We start from the raw sequence: 21,293 nt of genomic DNA on the forward strand, positions 1-21,293 counted from the left end.
CTATGTCTTATGGAATGAGAATGAGGCTCCCATTGAAGCCTATGGAAGCACACTCTTGTGAGTGCAAGGCTTCCCGACAATGCCAACGCGAGTTTGTGTACGCATTGCGTCTAAGTTGTAATACCAGAGCAAATTTATGTGCGTTGATATTACTGAGTGGAGTGCAAATATCATGCTCTGGAAAGCTCAATATTGCGCTCCACTCGTAATCTAGGCCTATATAGGGTAAATAGTACAGAAGGTTTACTCATGTTTTAGATGATTTTAGGTACTTGCATTCTGCAGTTTTAAAATCAAATATTCATTCTCCATTTCATACCTGTTTGATAAATGGAAGAAAAAAACCTACTCTTTTTCCAACAAGCAAAAATGCTGGAAGATTAAGCAGACTGATCTTATTAACAAAAAATAAAAAGGGAAAGGAAATGATTAAATAGAAAAAAAAAACTTTTCTTTTTTACATCCCAGTACTTGATTTACACGTCTGTTCAGCTTAAATATAATTAAAGTGGATGATCAAAAGCAGAAGAAAATGATGTATTTTATACAGTCCAGAACTTGGCCATTTCTAAAGGTTTCTTACTGCAATAAGGAGGATCCTGCCTGCAGGAGGCACTTCTGGTAATTAAAAGTAGTTCCTTTTGATAACTGAAAACCCCAGAAGGGATGAAGGGAAGAATAGCATATAAAGTATTGAACAGGACTCTTATCTTCTTATGAGGTATCAATCAGGAGATGAAATGGCGCTTTCCTTCCTATTTCTATTCCTCTATCGTAAACCTACAACTAAAAAGTGAGACAAGATTATGTAGAGGTATGTAGATTTAGCATTAACAAAAAAACAAAAACAAAGTGCTATCCTGCTGTTAAACTGGTTGGGTAGAAAATGGTGATTACACTGTTTTTACTCATTAAAGGGAGATTATACTGCTGGGTACAACTACATTGGCAAGGTAGCTACCCACAATGCTATTGGTTTTCCTCTTGTGTCTGCCGCTCTCTTCAAAGCTGTTCTCTTATTTTAATCATTTACAAGTGCTGGATACTAGTGAAGCTCTGCATCTTCACCCTGAGTGCCACCCTCTTTCTGCTTAAAGGGAAAGTCTACAATAGAATTTTTATTGTTTTAAAATGTAGGCATTCCCTTTATTACCCATTCCCCAGTTTTGCATAACCAACACAATAATATTAATATACTTTTTACCTCTGTGATTACCTTGTATCTAAGCATCTTCTGACAGCTCCTTAATCACATGACTTTTCATTTATTATCTATTGACTTGCATTTTAGCCTATTAGTGCTGTGTTGTGCTAAATCTTAAATAACTCCCCGGGCATTAGCACAATGTTATCTATATGGCCCAGATGAACTAGCAGTCTCCTTTTGTGAAAAGCTAATAAAAAAGCATGTGATAAGAGGCTGTCTGTAGTGGCTTAGAAACAGGCAATAAATATAAGGTTTAAATGTTTAAAGTATATTAATATAACAATGTTAGTTGTGCAAAGCTGGGGAATGGGCAGTAAAGGCGTTATCTATCTTTTTTAAACAATAACAATTTTAGTGTAGACTGTCCCTTTATGTATTGCCACACAGTGGACTTGATTATATTAAGCTGTCTGGGCTTGTGAGATTCTTTAAGAAATATCACCAGTGCTACAAAGCTACTCTCCTAATTCTATAAAGGCAGTTTTTAACAGTGTGTCTGACAAAAAATTGTAATTTAAAAACCATATAAAACAAGTAAATTAAATATTGGAATAAAAATACATAGTAAAAAATGTATTGTTTAATCATATTAAAATGATGTGGAAAATATTCTGCAAAAAATTATATTTTCTGAATAAAATCTGTATTGAAATTGTGCAGGAAAGAAATGGTTTAACCCTTTTGCTGCTAAGCCATTTTCACTCCCAAGTACTGAACCAATTTTTAGCTTTTTTGCTACCTACATTTGTAAGACCTGCAATATGGTCTTACGGGCGCAAATTTATTTCTGCCTAAGTGCCTACTTTTTTTTATGTAACCACTACATATGTCATGATAGGGAGCAATCAGGTTATAAGGGGTCATCAGACACTCAAATGCAGGGAGGGTGTATTTCTGTAACGGACCGCAGCTGTAAAATCAGGGGCACAAGCCACATGTATTGAGATAAAGTTGAATGTGGATTTAGGTATCTGATAATAGAAAACAGAGGCAATAGGTTTGGTTACTGTGAGTTGACAATGACAATCATGCAGTAGTTATGGGACACAGTTTATGCAGTAGGTAAAAAACATACAATACTCTCAGAAAAAAATTTGCGCCCGCAAGACCATATTGCAGGTCTTAGAACATTTATCTAATGCGAGTGTGATCGCACAGTACTGGGACACCGGGCACAAATTTATTTCTGCCTAAGTGCCTACTTTTTTTTTAAGTAACCACTACATATGTCATGATAGGGAGCAATCAGGTTATAAGGGGTCATCAGACACTTAAATGCAGGGAGGGTGTATTTCTGTAACGGACCACAGCTGTAAAATCAGGGGCACAAGCCACATGAATTGAGATAAAGTTGAATGTGGATTTAGGTATCTGATAAAAACAGAAAATATAATAGCAATTGCTTGGTAAGGTCTATTTTATACTAGTGCCCAGTCAGCTCCTGGTTGGATATTATTTCTCTATAATCTCATTGGAGTAAGCAATCTTAAAACAGGGGCACAGACCATCACATCGCCGCCTGCCCGGCACTCACTGCCTCTCATTCTCTGTAACACACAGCGCAGAGCATGGATGAGAGGCAGTGAGTGCCGGGTAGGAACAGCTGTTAGAGAGCTGAAATTGCAGGAGTGCGCAGGGACGAGAAGAAAGGAAAGGATCCTGTTAGTGCAAGCTTTTGGTAGACGTCAGAGAAGGAGGGGTCAGGCGGCCATTTCAAAAAGGCCAGATGAGATCAGCAAGTGTATTTTCTGACAAAGTTTATTTAGATGAAAATTTGGCTACAGTTTACTGTAAGGATCATTATTTAACCAATCTAAATAAGTTACAGTAATTTTTGGGTTGACTATCCCTTTAATTTATACCCTGGAGCGCCAAAGGTGTGATAGAAGCATTTTTAGGAAGTAAAGGACGTGGACACTCAGCTCTCATTTTATTACGAGTTTGCTTTTTAAGCAGTTTTCTTAGCTAAAAGTCTATAAATTTAGCAGCATCAATAGACGGACACCATTCAGCAGAATGAGGATGGTGCAACTCATCAGGATTAAACCTGGGGTTCCCCAAACAATCAGTAAATTTAACTTCTTCCTCATTTAAATTTTTAATTTGTTTTAGATATTCTTTTATGCTTCTTAGCAACTGGGGTATAGTCTGAATCATCAGAGTCATTACAAAAAGAATCTGAATTAATGTCAGTATATTCATCCCCATCAGAACTGTTAGACTCTGATGAAGAAATTGCAAAAGACTTAGAAGTAATTTTAGATTTTGTTTTTTAGTATCTCCCATTTGGGTACACTTGGGATGCAGGGTTCTTTTAACAGCGTTTTTTGTTCTTTTGCTGTGAGGAATAGTTGTGTCAGAAAGTAACTGACGATACTTAGACACTTATTTCTTACTTGCTTTAAGAGCAATAGAAGAATTTTTCCTTTTTAAAGATTTTTTAGTCTCTTTAATGCCTATCAGGGAAGACATTTTATTAAATAAATTATTCATTGATGAATCAATCATGGACTGAACAGTTTGGGCAGTTAAAGGTGTTGAACATTCTATAGGTTCAGACATTTTGTAAATAAAGATAATATAAAGTATATATTTAGCATACAACAATAATTTTGTTTTAAATAAAAATAAACTACAGATTTTCTTGACTAAAAGAAAAAAAAATAACCTATATATAAAATTAAAAATTTAAATATTTGACACGAAAATGCAAAATTTATCTGACAGAACAACAAAATGATTGAGGGAAAAACAGCTACTTTAAATACCACAAGATGGCAACAGAGTCTCAATAATAATTCCCTTAAATCAGAAAAACTTTTTTACTGAGATGCCGGATACACTGAACTAAATGGCAACAAAGTTACATGAAGCAGGGATGGCTCGATGTGATGAGTTCTGACTGACTATATGCGTCATAGGACAATGGGCGGGAAAAAGGAAAAAGGAACGGCCCACAAAATGGCGGCGGAGGCTTGAGACAGCCTGCAAATGGATAAAGACTCCAGAATAGAGAAAAGGGGAAACTTGAGGTAACCTAACCCTGGGAAAAGAAGTACAACAGGGGAACAAACGGAGGAACCGCAATAAAAGCGGACATAAACAAAATAGTAAAACTAAAAAACGGACAAAAAATAAATAAATAATTTAAACGAAAATAACACTAAAATATATAACAAATATTGTAACTAAAATATAACACTGAAATAATTAAACTAAAAAACTAAAACACAATTAAACATGAAATGTAGCACTGTTTAATAGAGTAATACTTAGCACAATTTATCTCAGAGATGAGCAGCAAAAGAAAAAAGAGGTTTGGCTGCGTATTGCACAAAACATAAAGATGCCTCATCGATTTTTAAATTGAAGTGTAAGCTAAAATTGGGGGAACATATTGTACACCTTAGAAAACAATGTAATAATAATAGTAGCACTTTTAATTATGGCATCATATAAGTACACAAAGGTTCAAACATAGTATATCATCTGGCGTAATAGTAGGAGAACAAATATATACCGTATACAGTTGTGGGGAAAAGTTTTAACTGCTCATTAGGGGCCTGATAATCAAACCCTCGCCGCCGTGTAGAGAAATGACACAAAATCTTTGGGATTGTTTTTAAACCTTATATTTTAAATATGAGTCTCTCCTTCACATACAGAACCCTGCATAGTCAGATAAACCTCTCTCAAAGTAAAATTTGTGTTTCTAAAATTCTTCCAAGGGCCTCACCGTAGTGACAAGACTCCTTAGATCATCTCACCTGAGAGGAGAGCTTTAGATCATCAGGCCGTAGGAGAGAATGACATCAGACTAGATAGATTGGGAAAGCTCATTATACAACATAGTATAGCTATAACTAACCTGTAATGCAGTAAGTTATTAAACATTGTAATTATATAACAAACCCAATACATTTTTAAGGAGAGACTGTAACATGTATCTCGAATAAGTATTGTGATCTATGTAATGCAAGGTAATAAGCAGTGAACAATCTATTAATTTATCCATGGGACTACAAACTTACACCTAAAAGACAATAAAAAGAATCACCTCATAGGAAATACTTTAAGAGCAACAAAACTACAAGTATTGGTAACTAATCTGATCATAGGGTGAGTACACTGAGATCAACAATTTCAATATACAATTAAATCCTGCTGCTACAGCATATCAAAATGCTGAAAAAATGTTTTGAGGAATTTGCCACACTGGTGCTACCACTTCTTAAACCTTCATGTGGGGGTAATACAAATATGTAATAATAAAAAGCATATTAAATGGCAGCTATATCTTATTCTACTTATTCTTATTCTACTTCTTGTAAACTTGACATAGTAGGTGCCATTTCTCTCAGCAATATATTATTGATTCACAATAAGGTGGGTGAGGGAAAATGTAAGTGACAAGCGAGATAGCACTGCTCACTCAGTGGGTCCAGGAGTGTTACTGCCGAGGGGGGTTAAAGTAAAGATGTATCTACTTCCAAATAAGACCACAAATAGCCCAGAACAATTGAGTCTATTTTCTATAAAATTCTCTGAAAGGGGTGGTTTTTCACCTCTGACCCAGCAAAGTTTTTAGAATCTGGCGCTGTGTGACAGATGCATATTCACTGATGAGTGATATTATTGTCTTGTTGACAAGCCTTTCTTTGTACAACATTTTAGAGTGCACAATACAGAGTTTTGCAGTGGCTGCTTTGCTCTGTATTATTTGTTATGTTTGTTATGTAACATTTAAACTGTGTAAAAGAAACTGCATATATGTAAATTTTCTGCTTTTTATTGAGCACGTTGACCCACAGTGCATGGTACAGCTGTCAGAAAGCCAAAGACATCACTGATCAGTGGAAAAGCACCTGCTTCTATAATAGGATGTAGCAGTACACCTGTTACAAGATGGTAGTTTCAAGTGTAAAAAATGCAGAGCTGTGCCAACTAGCTTCTGTAATGGGTTAAAATAAGAGAAAAGCTTTAAAGAGAGCTGCAGAGACAGGAGGTAAATAATGATAGTGAGTAGAAACTGAGTAGAAACCATGTTACTGTATATGTGTATCTAGCAGTTTTATGTCCCTTTAAAATAAACATAATTTGTTTTACATAAGTTAAAATAAAAGACACCTATTTCTGCATTTCTTTTTTGTCCCCATCTTTTTTTTTTTTTTTTTAAGCACTGTTAGGCTGACTAAGCAAATAAGAGGCTTCATTGTTATTATAATCAGTAGGGTATGCCCCTGGGGATTTGATGCATTGTGGGAGATACTGAAGTGGTACTGCGTAAGTTCACTACACTCCATCTCTTCCCCACGGCAACAAGCACTGGGGAGTGTTTTCCCATGAGGGATAATTGCTTGGGTAATTTGCTGCATCTCCTACAGCTTTGCTTTTGAAAATATTGGAGTTAAGCAGGAACTTCAGAAATAGTTATGTAAAAATATGCAAAACAAACTATGCACCCTTTTGGTGACACCGTCATGCATACAATAAACTACAATAAGTGTTCTTGGATGTATGTTTAATATTTAAAGGGACATTAATGTCATAATTCATTTAGACAGAGCATATTATTTTAAACAACTTTGCAATTTACCTCTATTATTTAATTTGCTTCCTTCTCTTGTTATCCTTTGCTTAAAGGTTTCTCTAGGTAAGTTGAGGAGCAGCAAAGAACCTAGTTTCTAGCTGCTGATTGGTGGCTGCATATATACACCGATTGTCATTGGCTCACCCAGGTGTTCAGTTAGAAACCAGTAGTGCATTGCTGCTCCTTCAACAAATGATACCAAGAGAATGAAGGACATTTGATAATAGAAGTAGACTGCAAAGTTATTTAAAATTGTAGGTTCTACCTAAATCATGAAAGAAAAATTTTGGGTTTCATGTCCCTTTAAAAAGATTAAAATGATTCATAATTAAAATGTTTTTTATACTTAAAATGACATTCAACTTGATAAATGCATATTAAACATATGAATAAGCAATATTTAAACATATTAATATTCTTTGCATTAAAAACGGAAAACAGTTCATTTTGATTTTGAAACTAATAGGAAGTACATGGGATAGAGGTTAACTGGCTGTTAAGGGAAACTACTGGTGGACAGTAACTTGCCCCACAAGTATGTATAGAAAAATGTTTACTTCAGCTCAGAGACGTGTTTTTTAAATAACAAAAAACAAATACATATTAAAAAGCACACAGACAACGATTCCAACTTGAGAACCTGTCCGCTCATCTTCTGCTGCCCACATGTATTGTTGCACAAGGATTGCGCGAGAGCAGGGTCTGTTAAATTACAGTACGTCTGAAATGGCAGACAGGTTAAAGGACTATGAAAGACAATGGAGTCCAGTCTCTTATGAAAAAATAATTAAACTCCTTTATTGCTTCCACATCATGGGAAAAAGGACAACGTTTCGAGCCCTATGTTTTGTCATGACATATCTTTCATTGTGTATACTGGATTGGCAGTCCCTGGTGAATCCGTGCCCCACGTGGATGAGTGATGTCTCCATTGATAGCATTTGAATATGATTGTTTGCCAGAGAGGTTAAAGGGACATTAAACACTAAATACATTTAAGAAGTATAGTATTGAGGTTATTCACCGCCTCCCTCTAGTCATGGGTACCGCCATGTTGAAATTTATCTTTCACTACATTCCAGTGCTGAAATGAATGCACAAGTGCAGCAACTCTCCTTCAGATACCTGCATAGTATTGAGGTTATTCACCGCCTCCCTCTAGTCATGGGTACCGCCATGTTGAAATTTATCTTTCACTACATTCCAGTTCTGAAATGAATGCACAAGTGCAGCAACTCTCCTTCAGATACCTGCATAGTATTGAGGTTATTCACCGCCTCCCTCTAGTCATGGGTACCGCCATGTTGAAATCTATCTTTCACTACATTTCAGTGCTGACATGAATGCACAAGTGCAGCAACTCTCTTTCAGATACCTGCAGTGTAACCTAGGTTCCATAATGGCAGCACCAATGATTAGAGGGAGGTACATGAAATGTATTTAGTGTTTGGTTTCCATTTAAGAAGCAGCAGTCATATGACCACTGTTCATAGCGGTAAGCAGACGCGCATTAGGGAGCCTGCACCTCATTGGCTCAAAGCAGCGTTTGCTGCTTAGTACATGGAGCCTTGTTTTATAAACAAAGTTTATGTTCTCATTCACATCTCAAAATGTGTGAGAACTATTCCACAAACTAACTAAACTGGTCCTCCCAGGTGATACATATTTCTTGAACCTTGGCACTCTGCATGTTAAATACAGTTCATATAATAAATGCTAAGCAGGGCCTAATTTAATGTACGTCTAAGCATAAATAGTCATAATTTAAAACGATAATACCAGATTCCTCAACTCAATTATATGTGTACCCCCAAAATAAATTTGGAAGATATCTGGGTCTCTTAAAACTGCTACATAATTTTGAACAGGCTACTTTATATTATAAGCTAGAAAATGCCTAATTTAATTTCTAATAAAAATATTGTGGGAAAAAACCCTCTGGCTTTTCCTAATTTACCCTTAAAATGACTCTATCACTGGCCTCATTCAGGAAATATAATTTTATTCTACAAAAATAAGTAAGATTTTGTATTTAACCCCTTAGTTGCCAAAAAGGTTTGCATAACTTTGCATAGTAGTGCACTGCAGCAAATTCTAGAAGCTAAGAGGTAAAATTGTATTACACAATTCCAGGGCTTTAGCATAAAATAAGAAACTACCTATTTACCAATACAGATTTAATGTAATGATGTTAGTGTGCAGCCATTAACTTTTTTATGACTAAAGCTTTATACTAATGCACAGCCCTATGGAAACAGCTTGGCAGGATGTTTTCCATGGAGATTTATTTTATTGTAGCTGTGGTATCATACGACAGTATGATTGCAAATGGAAAATGGTTCAGTGCAGAAATATTATAAAGCCCATCTGTCACTCAGATGTAGAGAAAGTTTAGTTTCCTCAGTTTTAAAATTGGTGTACTTTATGGGATTCAATATCATAGGCATGTAAAGCATTTTATTTACTAAGCACTATAAGTATACAATTCATACAAAAAACAGAGTTTACAATTATATTTCAGCAGGACATGTCAAGGCAGATACTCTAAAGGTTCCAGTTCCAGAAATTGATGAGACTAAAAATCCACCGTATATTAGCTAAATATTTAAGTAATAATGTTGCTTTCAGTATCCATCAAGTATGTAGTGAGTTGCTTCTCAAGTACTGTGCGTGGTGCCTGTGTGGGGGAGTGAAGAGGAGGGTAACACTGGGCCTGGCTGCTCCCCAAGTGACAGAAATGTGAAAAGGCGAGAACCAAAGGCTGTGTCAGTCCACAGTGCATCACTCCAAGTGTTGTTAAAAATGACTCAGAGTTCCACATTCAGCTTACGTGTCATAGGTTACTGACCCCTGAGCTATCATCCCTTGTATTAAATCATTGCCCCTAGACAACACGCAGCGGTACATATTGTGTGAGCAATGATACAACCTATCTTCCTCAATCCCAATTCTCTTTAGACGTTCAGCACATAGCTGGATCATTCATGTCCTCACTATAGAGATTTATATTTAAAGGGACATAAAAGTACAGGAAATGCTCTAATGACATTTTATTATTTCACTGTTGCTTGCATATAACTATGCAAAGGATTTCTTGTCCCTTTAACTACTCTGCTGCACTTCACCTGACAAAATAAAAGCAGTAGTCTGAACGCATCTTATATTTTGCTTTGTATTGGCGGAGAGGGAGTTGATGGATGGCAGTGGACCAGGCAGGAGTTAGCTGTGGCCTGTGGTACTGCTGTGATGGGAGTGAATGAAATTAGTCCATAGTGATTGCAAAGAGCTATAATATATATATATATATATATATATATATATATATATATTTATATATATATATTTGTGTGTCTAAATAATAATTCTATAATAATATTTAATAATGTGTTTTACTGTGTATTGAAAATATTCTTCACATACATGAAAATGCTATTTATATATATATATATATATATATATATATATATATATATACTGTATATATATATATATATATATATATATATATATATATATATTAATAATTAATATAAATAATCATAGATTTACTAAATAAGTTATATACATTTTGCAGTATTTATAATAATTTTTTTATTTAATATTTCCATAACTTGCCTAAAGATAACAAATTCTTCATGTGCACTAGCCCAACACATTAGACCCAAAGCATGAAACCTACAGAGTGATGCACATTTTTTACATTCCAATGTTCTTCACATTTAATTTTTTTTTTTATTATGAAATGTATATTTCTGTATATATGTGATAATATTATGGCAAAATATATATCTATACCTATATATAAATAGATATATAGATATTGGTATATATATATATATATATACATATATATATACTGTATATATATATATATATATATATATATATAAATATTTATTTAAAATAAAAATAAAATAGAACATTGGAATCTGAAATATTAATAACTCCTGTTGGATTAGTGAGTGAGCAACAAGCATAAGTTTTTTTCTTCTGCACTCTCTATTGACGTCTATGGGGAGAAAAAGTTAGCGTGGACGCGATATCTGAGGTCCTGAAGTTATGTGTTTATGCTCAAGCGGAAGCACTAAATACTGCTCCACTTGTAATCTAGCCCATTGCGTAGCAGCACTTGTTCACTGATTCAGAGGAAGTGATTCTAGAAGTGAAATGCGTCTGGTAATTGAATAATACAATACAAATATACTTTTAAAGGAACAGTATGGCCTTTCTTCTTTGGAGCAGAGTGCAGGGATTTATTGTTCTGGATCTAACAAATGAGGGCATCTAACAAATGTAAGCATGTAGCTACCAACAATCATTTGTGCAATAATAAAACACTTTTACAAAAGAGAATTTTATGATTGTATTAGTTTATTTATACATTTCCATTTAAAGGGACATGAAACCCAAAATTTTAAATAACTTTCTAATTAACTTATATTATCAAATTGTCTTTATTCATTTAATATTGGATGTAGAATCATCATGGTGTAACATGCACCTTGAAAATATATCCCAAACTCTACTATAGGGTGATGAAGTCTTTTTGTTTTGTTTTGTTTGCTTCAAATCTAGGGACATGAAATGTCTATTGCAATGCAATTTTAAACAAATTTCTAATTGACTTCTATTGTCAAATGTCTTTGTTTTCTTGGTATCTTTTGTTGAAAAAAAGCTCAGGAGATTGCATGTGTCTGGAGGACTGCATAGCATCAGTTTTGCAAGAATGTTATCCATTTGCAAAACCACTAGATGGCAGCACTATTTCCTGTCATGTAGTGCTCAAGGCACTGACCGAAGTATCTCTTCAATAAAGAATACCATAGGAACTAAACACATTTGATAATAGAAGTAGATTAGAAACTGTTTTTAAAATTGTATTCTCTGTCTGAATCACAAAATCATTTTTTGGTTTCATATCCCTTTAAATAAAACATATGCATTAGTTGTAAGGGTATACACACTGTATAATTATCTCACAGATAAAGATGGGTGACACTTTTAAAGAAACAGGACATGTTTTGCTTTTTTATAATATTTATGTAATATTTATGTGGATGGCAGCAATGTAATGTATGTACACTGGAATCAATTACAATTTACTATTAGGGAAGGTTATATACAAATAATTGTGTTTTATTTAGTATTTGTGATGAGAGCAGGATGTGAGGTCACTAGTATGTGGGCGGGGCTTAGGTCCGGTGTCTGTGTCGCAGTTAGTTTAGTACAATCAACCTGACTAGATGTGTATTGTTATGCTCTGCAATAAAATAGAGTTGTACCATCATCGCTGTGTCCTGCATATGTCCTGCATCTCATGACATGGTGTCAGAAGTTCTGGACTGCGCTTCTGTTCCTGATCGATTGCAATGTCAAAGTTTACCCCACCTGAGCCTTTTGACTTTTCTCAGCCTGCAGCTTGGCCCACATGGCGTCAGCGGTTTCAGTGCTTCAGGATTGCATCCAAACTGAACAAGGAGAGTGGTGAAGTACAAGTTAATTCTCTTTTATACTCCATGGGGAAGATGTAGAGCCAGTGTTCAATGCTTTTACTTTCCAAGAAGGGGAAGAAGTTAACTTTGATATAGTTATGGATAAACTCAGTGCCCACTTTGTGCCTAAAAGAAATGTGATTCATGAGAGAGCTTGTTTTCACAAACGTAATCAGCGTGTGGGAGAATCTGTGGAGTCATTTGTGCGCAGCCTGTATGAACTAGCTGAATTCTGTGAGTTTGGTGTTGCTAAAGAAGAGCAAATCAGAGACAGAATAGTTATTGGAATTGCAGATGCTGAAGTCTCCCTGAAGCTGCAGTTAGAGCCTGATTTAACGTTAGACGGGGCTATTAGGATGGCCCGCCAGAGTGAATTGGTGAAAAAGCAAAGTGCTGATCTGAGGTCTGAGAGTATTGTGGATGAAGTGCAACAGTCTAGGAAAATTACTAGTGAAAGGCACAGTGTGAGCGGTAGATCTAAAGTACTGGAAAGGCCTAGAAGTGGATGGGCGCAACATGGCCGATGCACACGGTGCTACCGGGCTCATGATCAGAGTGCTATATGCCCGGCCAGAGATAAAAGATGCAGAAAATGTGACAGAATAGGCCATTTTGAAGTGGTGTGTGAAAACTGAATACATTAAGGAGATGCAGGTGGACAGTGACCAGGAGGGTCAGGAAGTGTCTTTTGTGGGGTCTGTTGTGGAACGGACAAGCTCAGAGGAAGATTGAAAAGTTACTTTTACTGTAATGGGAGCCAAAGTTGATTTTAAGATTGACACAGGAGCAGATATCACTGTAATGTCTTTTGCTGAATTCATGAAACTGCCTCGACAGCCCCAGCTAGCGAAGGTTACTACAAATGTCCATAGTCCTGGTGGCCGTATTGATTGTGTGGGGACATTTCTTGCCAGCTGTGAGTACAAACAAAGGAAGTTCACCATGTGGGTGCATGTGATCCGAGGTCAGTGTGTTAACAGTTTATTGAGCAGAAAAGCAGCTTGTGACTTGGGCCTCGTGGCCAGAGTGAATGAGATCTCTGAAGATATGTTTGGCGAGTTGGGCCTACTGAACTGCAAACCTGTCCGTATAGCACTTAAAAGTGACGCAGTCCCATACAGTATTTCTACTCCTCGTAGAATTCCGTTCCCGCTCATGCCTCAAGTGGAGAAAGAGCTCACGCGCATGAAGTCTATGGGGGTTATTGAAGAGGTTGTTGAAGCAACTGATTGGTGTGCCCCTATTGTTCCAGTTGCAAAGAAAAACGGAAAGATGCGCATCTGTGTGGACCTGAAAAGGTTGAATGAGGCAGTGAAGAGGGAGAGATTTGTGCTGCCGACATTGGAAGATATAGCCCCGAAGTTGGCTGGGGCAAAGTTCTTTTCCACATTAGATGCTTCTAGCGGCTTTTGGCAGATCCCCCTGGATCCAAAGTGCCGCAGACTGACTACCTTTATCACACCGGTAGGTCGGTTCTGCTTCTGCAGACTCCCCTTTGGGATATCCTCCACTCCTGAAATCTTTCAAAGGGAAATGAGTTCTCTCCTGAGTGGCCACGTGGGCACAGCGGTCGTCATGGACGACATTCTAGTGTATGGGTCTACAGTGGAGGAGCATGATCAGCGTTTGAGTTGTGTGCTGCAGGCTATCAAAGAGTCTGGGCTGAAGCTGAATAAAGAAAAATGTTATTTTAGGAAAACTGAATTATGCTACTTTGGGCATATCATCAACGGGGATGGCATCAAGCCGGACCCCGAGAAAATTCGGGCTATTGAACAGATGAAAAGCCCTTCTGATGTACATGAGCTGAGACAGATATTGGGCCTTGTAAATTACGTGGGCAAGTTTCTTCCAGATTTATCTACAGTTTTACACCCTATCACAGAGTTGCTTAAGAAAGATGTTGCCTGGGTCTGGGGACCCTCACAAGAAAAAGCGTTCCTGCATGCCAAGTCCCTGCTGGGGTCTGCCCCAGTGCTGGGGTTCTACGACCCTTCGAAAAAGACTGTGGTTAGTGCTGATGCAAGCAGTTATGGGTTGGGGGCTGCACTCCTGCAGCTGAATGACAACAAACTACAGCCCATCGCCTACTGTTCCCGCACACTGATGGCTGCGGAGTCAAAATACGCTCAAATTGAGAAAGAGTGCCTGGCTGCAGTTTGGGCCTGTGAGCGCTTTCAGCGTTATCTAGTGGGTTTGGAGAAATTTAGTCTGGAAACTGACCACAAACCTCTAGTCCCTCTAATCAATTCTTATGACATTGACAAAACACCCTTGAGATGCCAGAGACTTTTAATGAGACTGCTCAGGTTCAATGTTCAGGCAGTGCATGTGCCGGGGAAACAACTGGTTGTGGCAGATACACTATCCAGGCTCCCGCTGGCTGCTGCTGAAGAATCCTCCACGGAATCGGATGTGAAGGCGTATGTTGATTCAGTTCTGGCCTCTAAGTCCATTTCTTCAAGGAAACTGGAAGAGATAAAGAAAGAGACATATTTGGACACAGATCTGCAAGAAGTTATAAGGTACATAAAAGAAGGCTGGCCCGAGAGCCGGGCAGCCTGGATGTCTTTAAATGCTTACCAGCCAGAGAGGTCACAGCTCACGGAGCTGGAGGGGTTGGTGCTGTTCCAAGACCGCATTGTAATTCCTGTCAGCATGAGGAAGGAGATGTTAAACAGGATTCACGATGGCCACTTAGGCATTATAAAGTGCAGAGAAAGGGCAGCTACAGCTGTGTGGTGGCCTGGGATCAGCTCCGACATTGCAAATCACGTGTCTAAATGTGCCTTTTGCCGGGAACGCCGGCCTACTCAGAGAAGGGAGCCCTTGATGTCTACTCCGCTGCCTGCGGGGCCGTGGCAGAAAATAGCTGCTGATTTGTGTGAACTGCACGGGAAAAAGTTTCTTGTTGTGATTGACTACTATTCCAGGTATTTGGAAATTGCACCCCTGAATGATATCACAAGTCAGGCCGTTATCATTCGCCTGAAGAGCTTGTTCGCCCGCTGGGGCATTCCAATGGAGCTGGTGAGTGATAATGGTATGCAGTTCGCTTCTACAGAGTTCAGTGCTTTCAGCAGGGAATATGATTTTGTACATTCCACGTCAAGTCTACATTATCCGCAGGCCAACGGAATGGCTGAAAGGGCAGTTCAAACAACAAAATTCATTCTAAAGCAATCTGAGCTGTACCTAGCCCTCTTGTCATACAGGGCGACGCCCATTCAAGCCACCGGGTTTAGCCCGGCACAGCTGATGCTAGGACGCCAGATTCGCACCACTTTACCCTCAGTGGGTGTCTTTAAGCTGCCTGGCCCTGTTCCTCGGGACGAAGCCCTTAGGAGGGATGAAGAGGCCAAAAAGGGTTATCGTTTCTTCTACGACAGGAGACATTCTGTCAGGCCTTTACAGGAACTGAAAGCGGGCCAAAGTGTCAGAATTAAACTGGATGATGAGAAGAAATGGAAGACGCCTGCTACGGTAGTGGGCCGCTCTCCAGAACCAAGGTCTTACACAGTCCTTACAGAGGGAGGGACGGTTACACGCCGTAACCGAAGACATCTTCAGCCTGTACCTGAGAGTCTGGTACCGAATACCTCAGTACCACCGCCGGTGGGATCCCCTGTTCTAAGAGAGGTGCCTTCCCCTCAGCAAGATCACAGCGGGGATATATCTTTGCCTCCAGCAGACTCTTGTTCACCATCTTCTGTATCAGAGGACAGTTCATGCAAAGTTACATCAAGCGGAAGAGTGGTGAAACTTCCGGCCCGATACAGGGACTGACTTTAGCTAGAACAGTGACCGGAAGTATGGGCAGAATAATCCCATGGTCACTGTGGACTAGGGTAGTCTACCCCGATGTCCAAGTCAGGATGTAATTTATTTGTTCATGTTTTCTTATCTATCTGTTTTTATAATGTTCAAAAACAAAAATGTTGTTGTATACCCTGTTGGTGTACCTTGTTATTTATCATATGCAAATGTATGCTTTGCCTTTGAAAAAAGGGGAAGATGTGATGAGAGCAGGATGTGAGGTCACTAGTATGTGGGCGGGGCTTAGGTCCGGTGTCTGTGTCGCAGTTAGTTTAGTACAATCAACCTGACTAGATGTGTATTGTTATGCTCTGCAATAAAATAGAGTTGTACCATCATCGCTGTGTCCTGCATATGTCCTGCATCTCATGACAGTATTATTATTACTATTATACAGTTCTGTAACATTAAAGGGACAGTACATTCAAAACTAAACTTTCATAATTCAGATAGAGCATGCAGTTTTAAACAACTTTCCAATTTACTTCTGTTATCAAATTTGCTTTGTTCTCTTGGTATCTTTTATTGAAGAGTAAAACTAGGTAGGCTTATTAGAGCTCAGGAGAGTGCACGCGTCTTTAGTACTGGCAGCAGTGTTTTGCAACATTATTTGTACAGTAGTAGACATGTGCATGTCGAAAAAATGCGGTTCAGAACGATTCGGATTTTTTCGAATTTCGGTTCGGATCGATTTGAATTTGGAAAAATTTGAATCAATTCGGTTTGGAATTGTTTCAGATTTATTCAGATTCTAATAAATTCGGTTTGATTCGGAAATTCGGAATTTCGGTAAGTATTAGGTGGGATGTGCTGTGTATTAGACTAGTATTATGTACTGTATATTAGGTGTAACCCATAGCAGAGTGATATAACCTAATATACTGTACAATACTAGTGTAATCCATGGCCATCCGAATCTACCGAATAAATCCGAATAAATCCGAACTAATTCGGATTTATTCAGTAGATTTGGCACTATTTTAATTCGGAAATTCGAATCGATCCGAATCCCGAATTTACCGAATTCGGACGAATTTCCGAATCGATCCGAAATGAATCGCACATTTCTATACAGTAGCTTTGTTATACAATGTTGCAAAACACTGCTGCCATAGAGTACTAAAGACACAATCACACTTCTGAGAACGAAGCAAATTTGATAACAGAAGTAAATTGGAAAATAGTTTAAAATTGAATGCTCTATCAGAATAATGAAAGTTTAATTTTGACTTTCCTGTACCTTTAAGTATACATATATGGAGTACAATAATCAGAAGACATTTACATAGATCATATGGGTATAGGCCCCTGCCCTTGAGTCACTGTAAGCTGTAAACCATCTTTAAATAAAGTGATCAACTGGACAGGTGGACTCGTGAGATTATATTCTAAAGAAAGTGCATAGGGAAGTTGTGGGGGGGGGGGGGGGTACTTTTGTTTCCATGCTGTACCACCTTTTAACATAGCCATTTATGCACTTGTATAAAATTACATTACAAATTGTTCGGCAGAATACCTGGTAGAAAAGGTGAAGATTGATGCTGAGCTCAGGTTGAGACCCAGTTTCACTGAATTTAATGGAATAAATGCTGCTGACATCTGTCTTAAAACATACAAATGTCCCTTTCATATGCCTAATTTCACAGGCAAGACATAAATATATATGTTCTGTTGTCCTTACAGTTCTTAAAGGAATTTGTTTTCATATGATATTTATTCCTCATAATGTTGAGTTAGTTGAGTAGCTGAAACTCTTTTTAAATCTACTCTTTGCTATTTCTAACTACAATACTGAAATTGTCAAGAATCATGTTTTATTTTTTATTTTTGCTTGTGTTTCATTCTTAGGAAGTAGCCTTTCCAAGCAAGACTGGGCCATTCCATGGCCGGCCACAGAAACTGGAAAGGAGAATAATCCCATCAACCAGCAAGAGACTGCTCAGTGGATCCGGTCACACCTTTCACAAAGCCCAAAAGTCCAATCCAAATGTATCCAGCACTACTGCCATTTACCTATGGCTCACGGGTCATTGTACTCTAACGTAGACAGACTGACTGTTGAAGTGTATCCAGGTTTGTGCCCATCATCAGAGACTGGTCATAGATCCTTACCTCCATCCCCGCGCCAGAGACATACAGCACATAGTAACCCTCCACGGACCCCAAACATAGTCACCACCATGACCCCTCCTGGCACACCTCCTGTTAGAAGAAGAAATAAACTTAAACCGCCAGGCACGCCACCCCCCTCATCTAGAAAACTCATTCACCTCATTCCTGGATTTACCTCTCTGCACAGGAGCAAGTCCCATGAATTCCAAGTGGGTCATCGTGTAGATGAATCTCATACACCCAAGTAAGTCTCCAATACACAAGCAGGCCTGTGTTAACATAATTTTAATAGACCAAATCGTTGCATATATAGCTTGTATCATTTTCATTGTAGCAGAGTTTTTTTGCTTCCTCACATTTGTATTCACTATAACTTACATTAACAATGCTAACAGATAAAAGCAATCTCTTATAGTCTTTTCAAATAAGTGGCAAATTGGCCTGAATACAGTATATATTATATAACAGAATTTGAATCTCAAGCTTTTTTTCTTTGACCTTTGTGACTCATTCATGTTATGCATATGCCACACTAGTTTACAGTTTCTGGAATCATGCTTAATTTAGTGGTATGTCCTTGTATATTGTACAAATAACTAATTTTTTTATATATATATATGGACTCTCTTGTCTTTGAACTGGGGTTGCATATTGTCTATTATTTAATCTGTTAAATTTACTTCTCACACAAAAAAGAAAGCCTAGAAAAGATGTTTGAAATGATTCTGAGGACAAATAGCAATGCCCAATTGAAAGAAACATCTGCACAAACAAGTATTGTTTTGTACAGCCATGTGCATGGACACTAGTTGTTAAGACTATTAGGCAGATATCCGGACCAAGTTATCTGCTAATGTCCTGGACAGTCTCACTCACAACACACAGATATCTCACTGGAAGGCTGTAAATGACATTTGCATGTGAACTGGAGACCCAAAGATCCCAACAGACAGATGGACCTCAGAATAGAGAATTAATTAGAGAAAAATTATAAGCGGAGATGGATGGTGGAAACAGGACCCTTTATGTTGCAGCATAATGTATAAAACTGCTTCCTGAAACCTTGATTTTGTCTAATTAGCAGCTGTTTTGACTAGAAATGTATTATTAACCCATAGGTCCCTTGGGTAGAAGATGCCTAAAATACTTGTTAAACAAACATGAAGATTACAAAATAATAAAAATTGTTCTATAACAACACATCATTATTTTTTGACTGGCTGTGCTTTAGAAAAAATGTATTTAGCAGTTTGTAAATATTAAAAAAACAAGCGAAAAACCCCCAAACAAAACAACAATTTCATAACCATACCCCATGCCATGCTTCTGTTGGAATAAACCTATAATGATGGCATTGTATTAGTAGGACATTGCAGGAGATTCTGCAGCTGATTATTGGCAAGCGTGCCCATATATGGGCAGCACCGGGTGTGGCTGTTTTCTTTATTGTTTCCTTTAGGATATGAAAATTTCAGAAGTTTGTTTTCCAGAGGCAGCTCAGTCAAAGACATAGTAATTATTGGCTATTTAACAGTTTTTATTTTTATGTTAAAGGGAGCTAAAACTCCAATCATTTATTTCATGATTCAGAAAGAGCAGGCAATATTAAACAACTTTCTAATTGTCTTATATTATCAATTTGTCTTTGTTCTCTTTGTATCTTTTAATACAAAACAGGGACGTATGCTTATGAGGTAGCCCATTTCTGGAGCACTATCTGGCAGCAGTTTTGCAATAATGTATCCATTTGCAAGAGCACTAGATGGCAGTGCTATTTCCTGCCATGTAGTGCTCCAGATGACTACCTAGGTATCTCTTTAAATCAGAAAAAAATGGGAACTAACTAAGATAATTTGATTATAGAAGTAAATTGGAACCTTTTTTTTTTTTAAATAGTATGCTCTGTCTGAATTAAAAAAGAAAATTTTGGAGTTTCCTAGCTCTTTAATGTAATAAACAAATAAACACTACCAGTAAAAAAAGAAAAAAAATACCAAAAATAAAAAACGTTACTAAAAAAAGCCCTATACTAAACGTATTCTTGAAAAAGGCTGATTGAGGCTGAAACATGTTAATGACAGGATGGTAGTTTGTATACTACAGGATTACAAGAATTAAAGGGACAGTCTACACCAGAATTTTTATTGTTTTAAAAGATATAATCCCTTTATTACCCATTCCCCAGTTTTGCATAACCAACACAGTTATATTAATATACTTTTTACCTCTGTGATTATCTTGTTTCTAAGCCTCTGCAAACTGCCCCTTTATTTCAGTTCTTTTGACAGACTTGCAGTTTAACCAATCACTGCCTGCTCCCAGATAACTTCACGTGCACGAGCACAGTGTTATCTATATGAAATACGTGAACTAACACCCTCTAGTGGTGAAAAACTGTTCAAATGCATTCTGAAAAGAGGTGGCCTTCAAGGTCTAAGAAATTAGCATATGAACCTCCTAGATTAAGCTTTCAACTAAGAATAACAAGAGAACAAAGCAAAATTGGTGATAAAAGTAAATTGGAAAATTGTTTAAAATTACATGATCTATCTGAATCATGAAAGTTTATTTTCGCCTAGACTGTCCCTTTAAAGGAATCAGAGCGCTCTGAATATTCAACACAGAAACTTTACAGTTTAAAAGCAAAGCTGAGTTTTTCACCACACAGAAACTATACAGTTTGCAAAGATGTGTTTTTCACCACACCGGTAATCCGCTCACCCCATTGGTTAACTTATATTTCAGATTCCGTTGAGTGAAAGATTTAAGCTAAAAGCAAAAAACTGTTTAAATTATTTCATGGCCATCAATGGTGAATTAACTTGTAATTGTGAGGTGAATTAACTTTTATACAATTAACTTTTATACCTGCAACGGACTGTATCACTATAACCTCAAAAAACAGGTCCTCTTCAACGCTTAAGAGATCTGTTTGAAAAGTTTTTTTTTTTTCCCTACATAAAGTTACTATTTACCCGCACATTAACTACTTGGAGCTTGCACCAATATTGTGTATTTTAAAAGACATTTCTGCAGTTTTGCAGTTTTTGCAGAAACATATCGTTATAAACCTGGT

The 21,293-nt window shown here is 37.5% G+C and overlaps 1 protein-coding gene across 1 annotated transcript in view; it reads left to right on the plus strand.

The window, feature by feature from the left end:
- The window catches only part of KSR2 (kinase suppressor of ras 2), a 1,182,068-nt gene that overhangs the window by 530,642 nt on the left and 630,133 nt on the right, over positions 1 to 21,293 (plus strand). The window contains exon 4 of the mRNA XM_053701684.1: positions 17,954 to 18,461. Within this exon, the coding sequence (XP_053557659.1) occupies positions 17,954 to 18,461 (508 nt within the window). The remainder of the gene's footprint in view (positions 1 to 17,953; positions 18,462 to 21,293) is intronic.

This window comes from Bombina bombina, chromosome 2 (genome assembly GCF_027579735.1).
Source record: "Bombina bombina isolate aBomBom1 chromosome 2, aBomBom1.pri, whole genome shotgun sequence".
Taxonomy (NCBI): domain Eukaryota; kingdom Metazoa; phylum Chordata; class Amphibia; order Anura; family Bombinatoridae; genus Bombina; species Bombina bombina.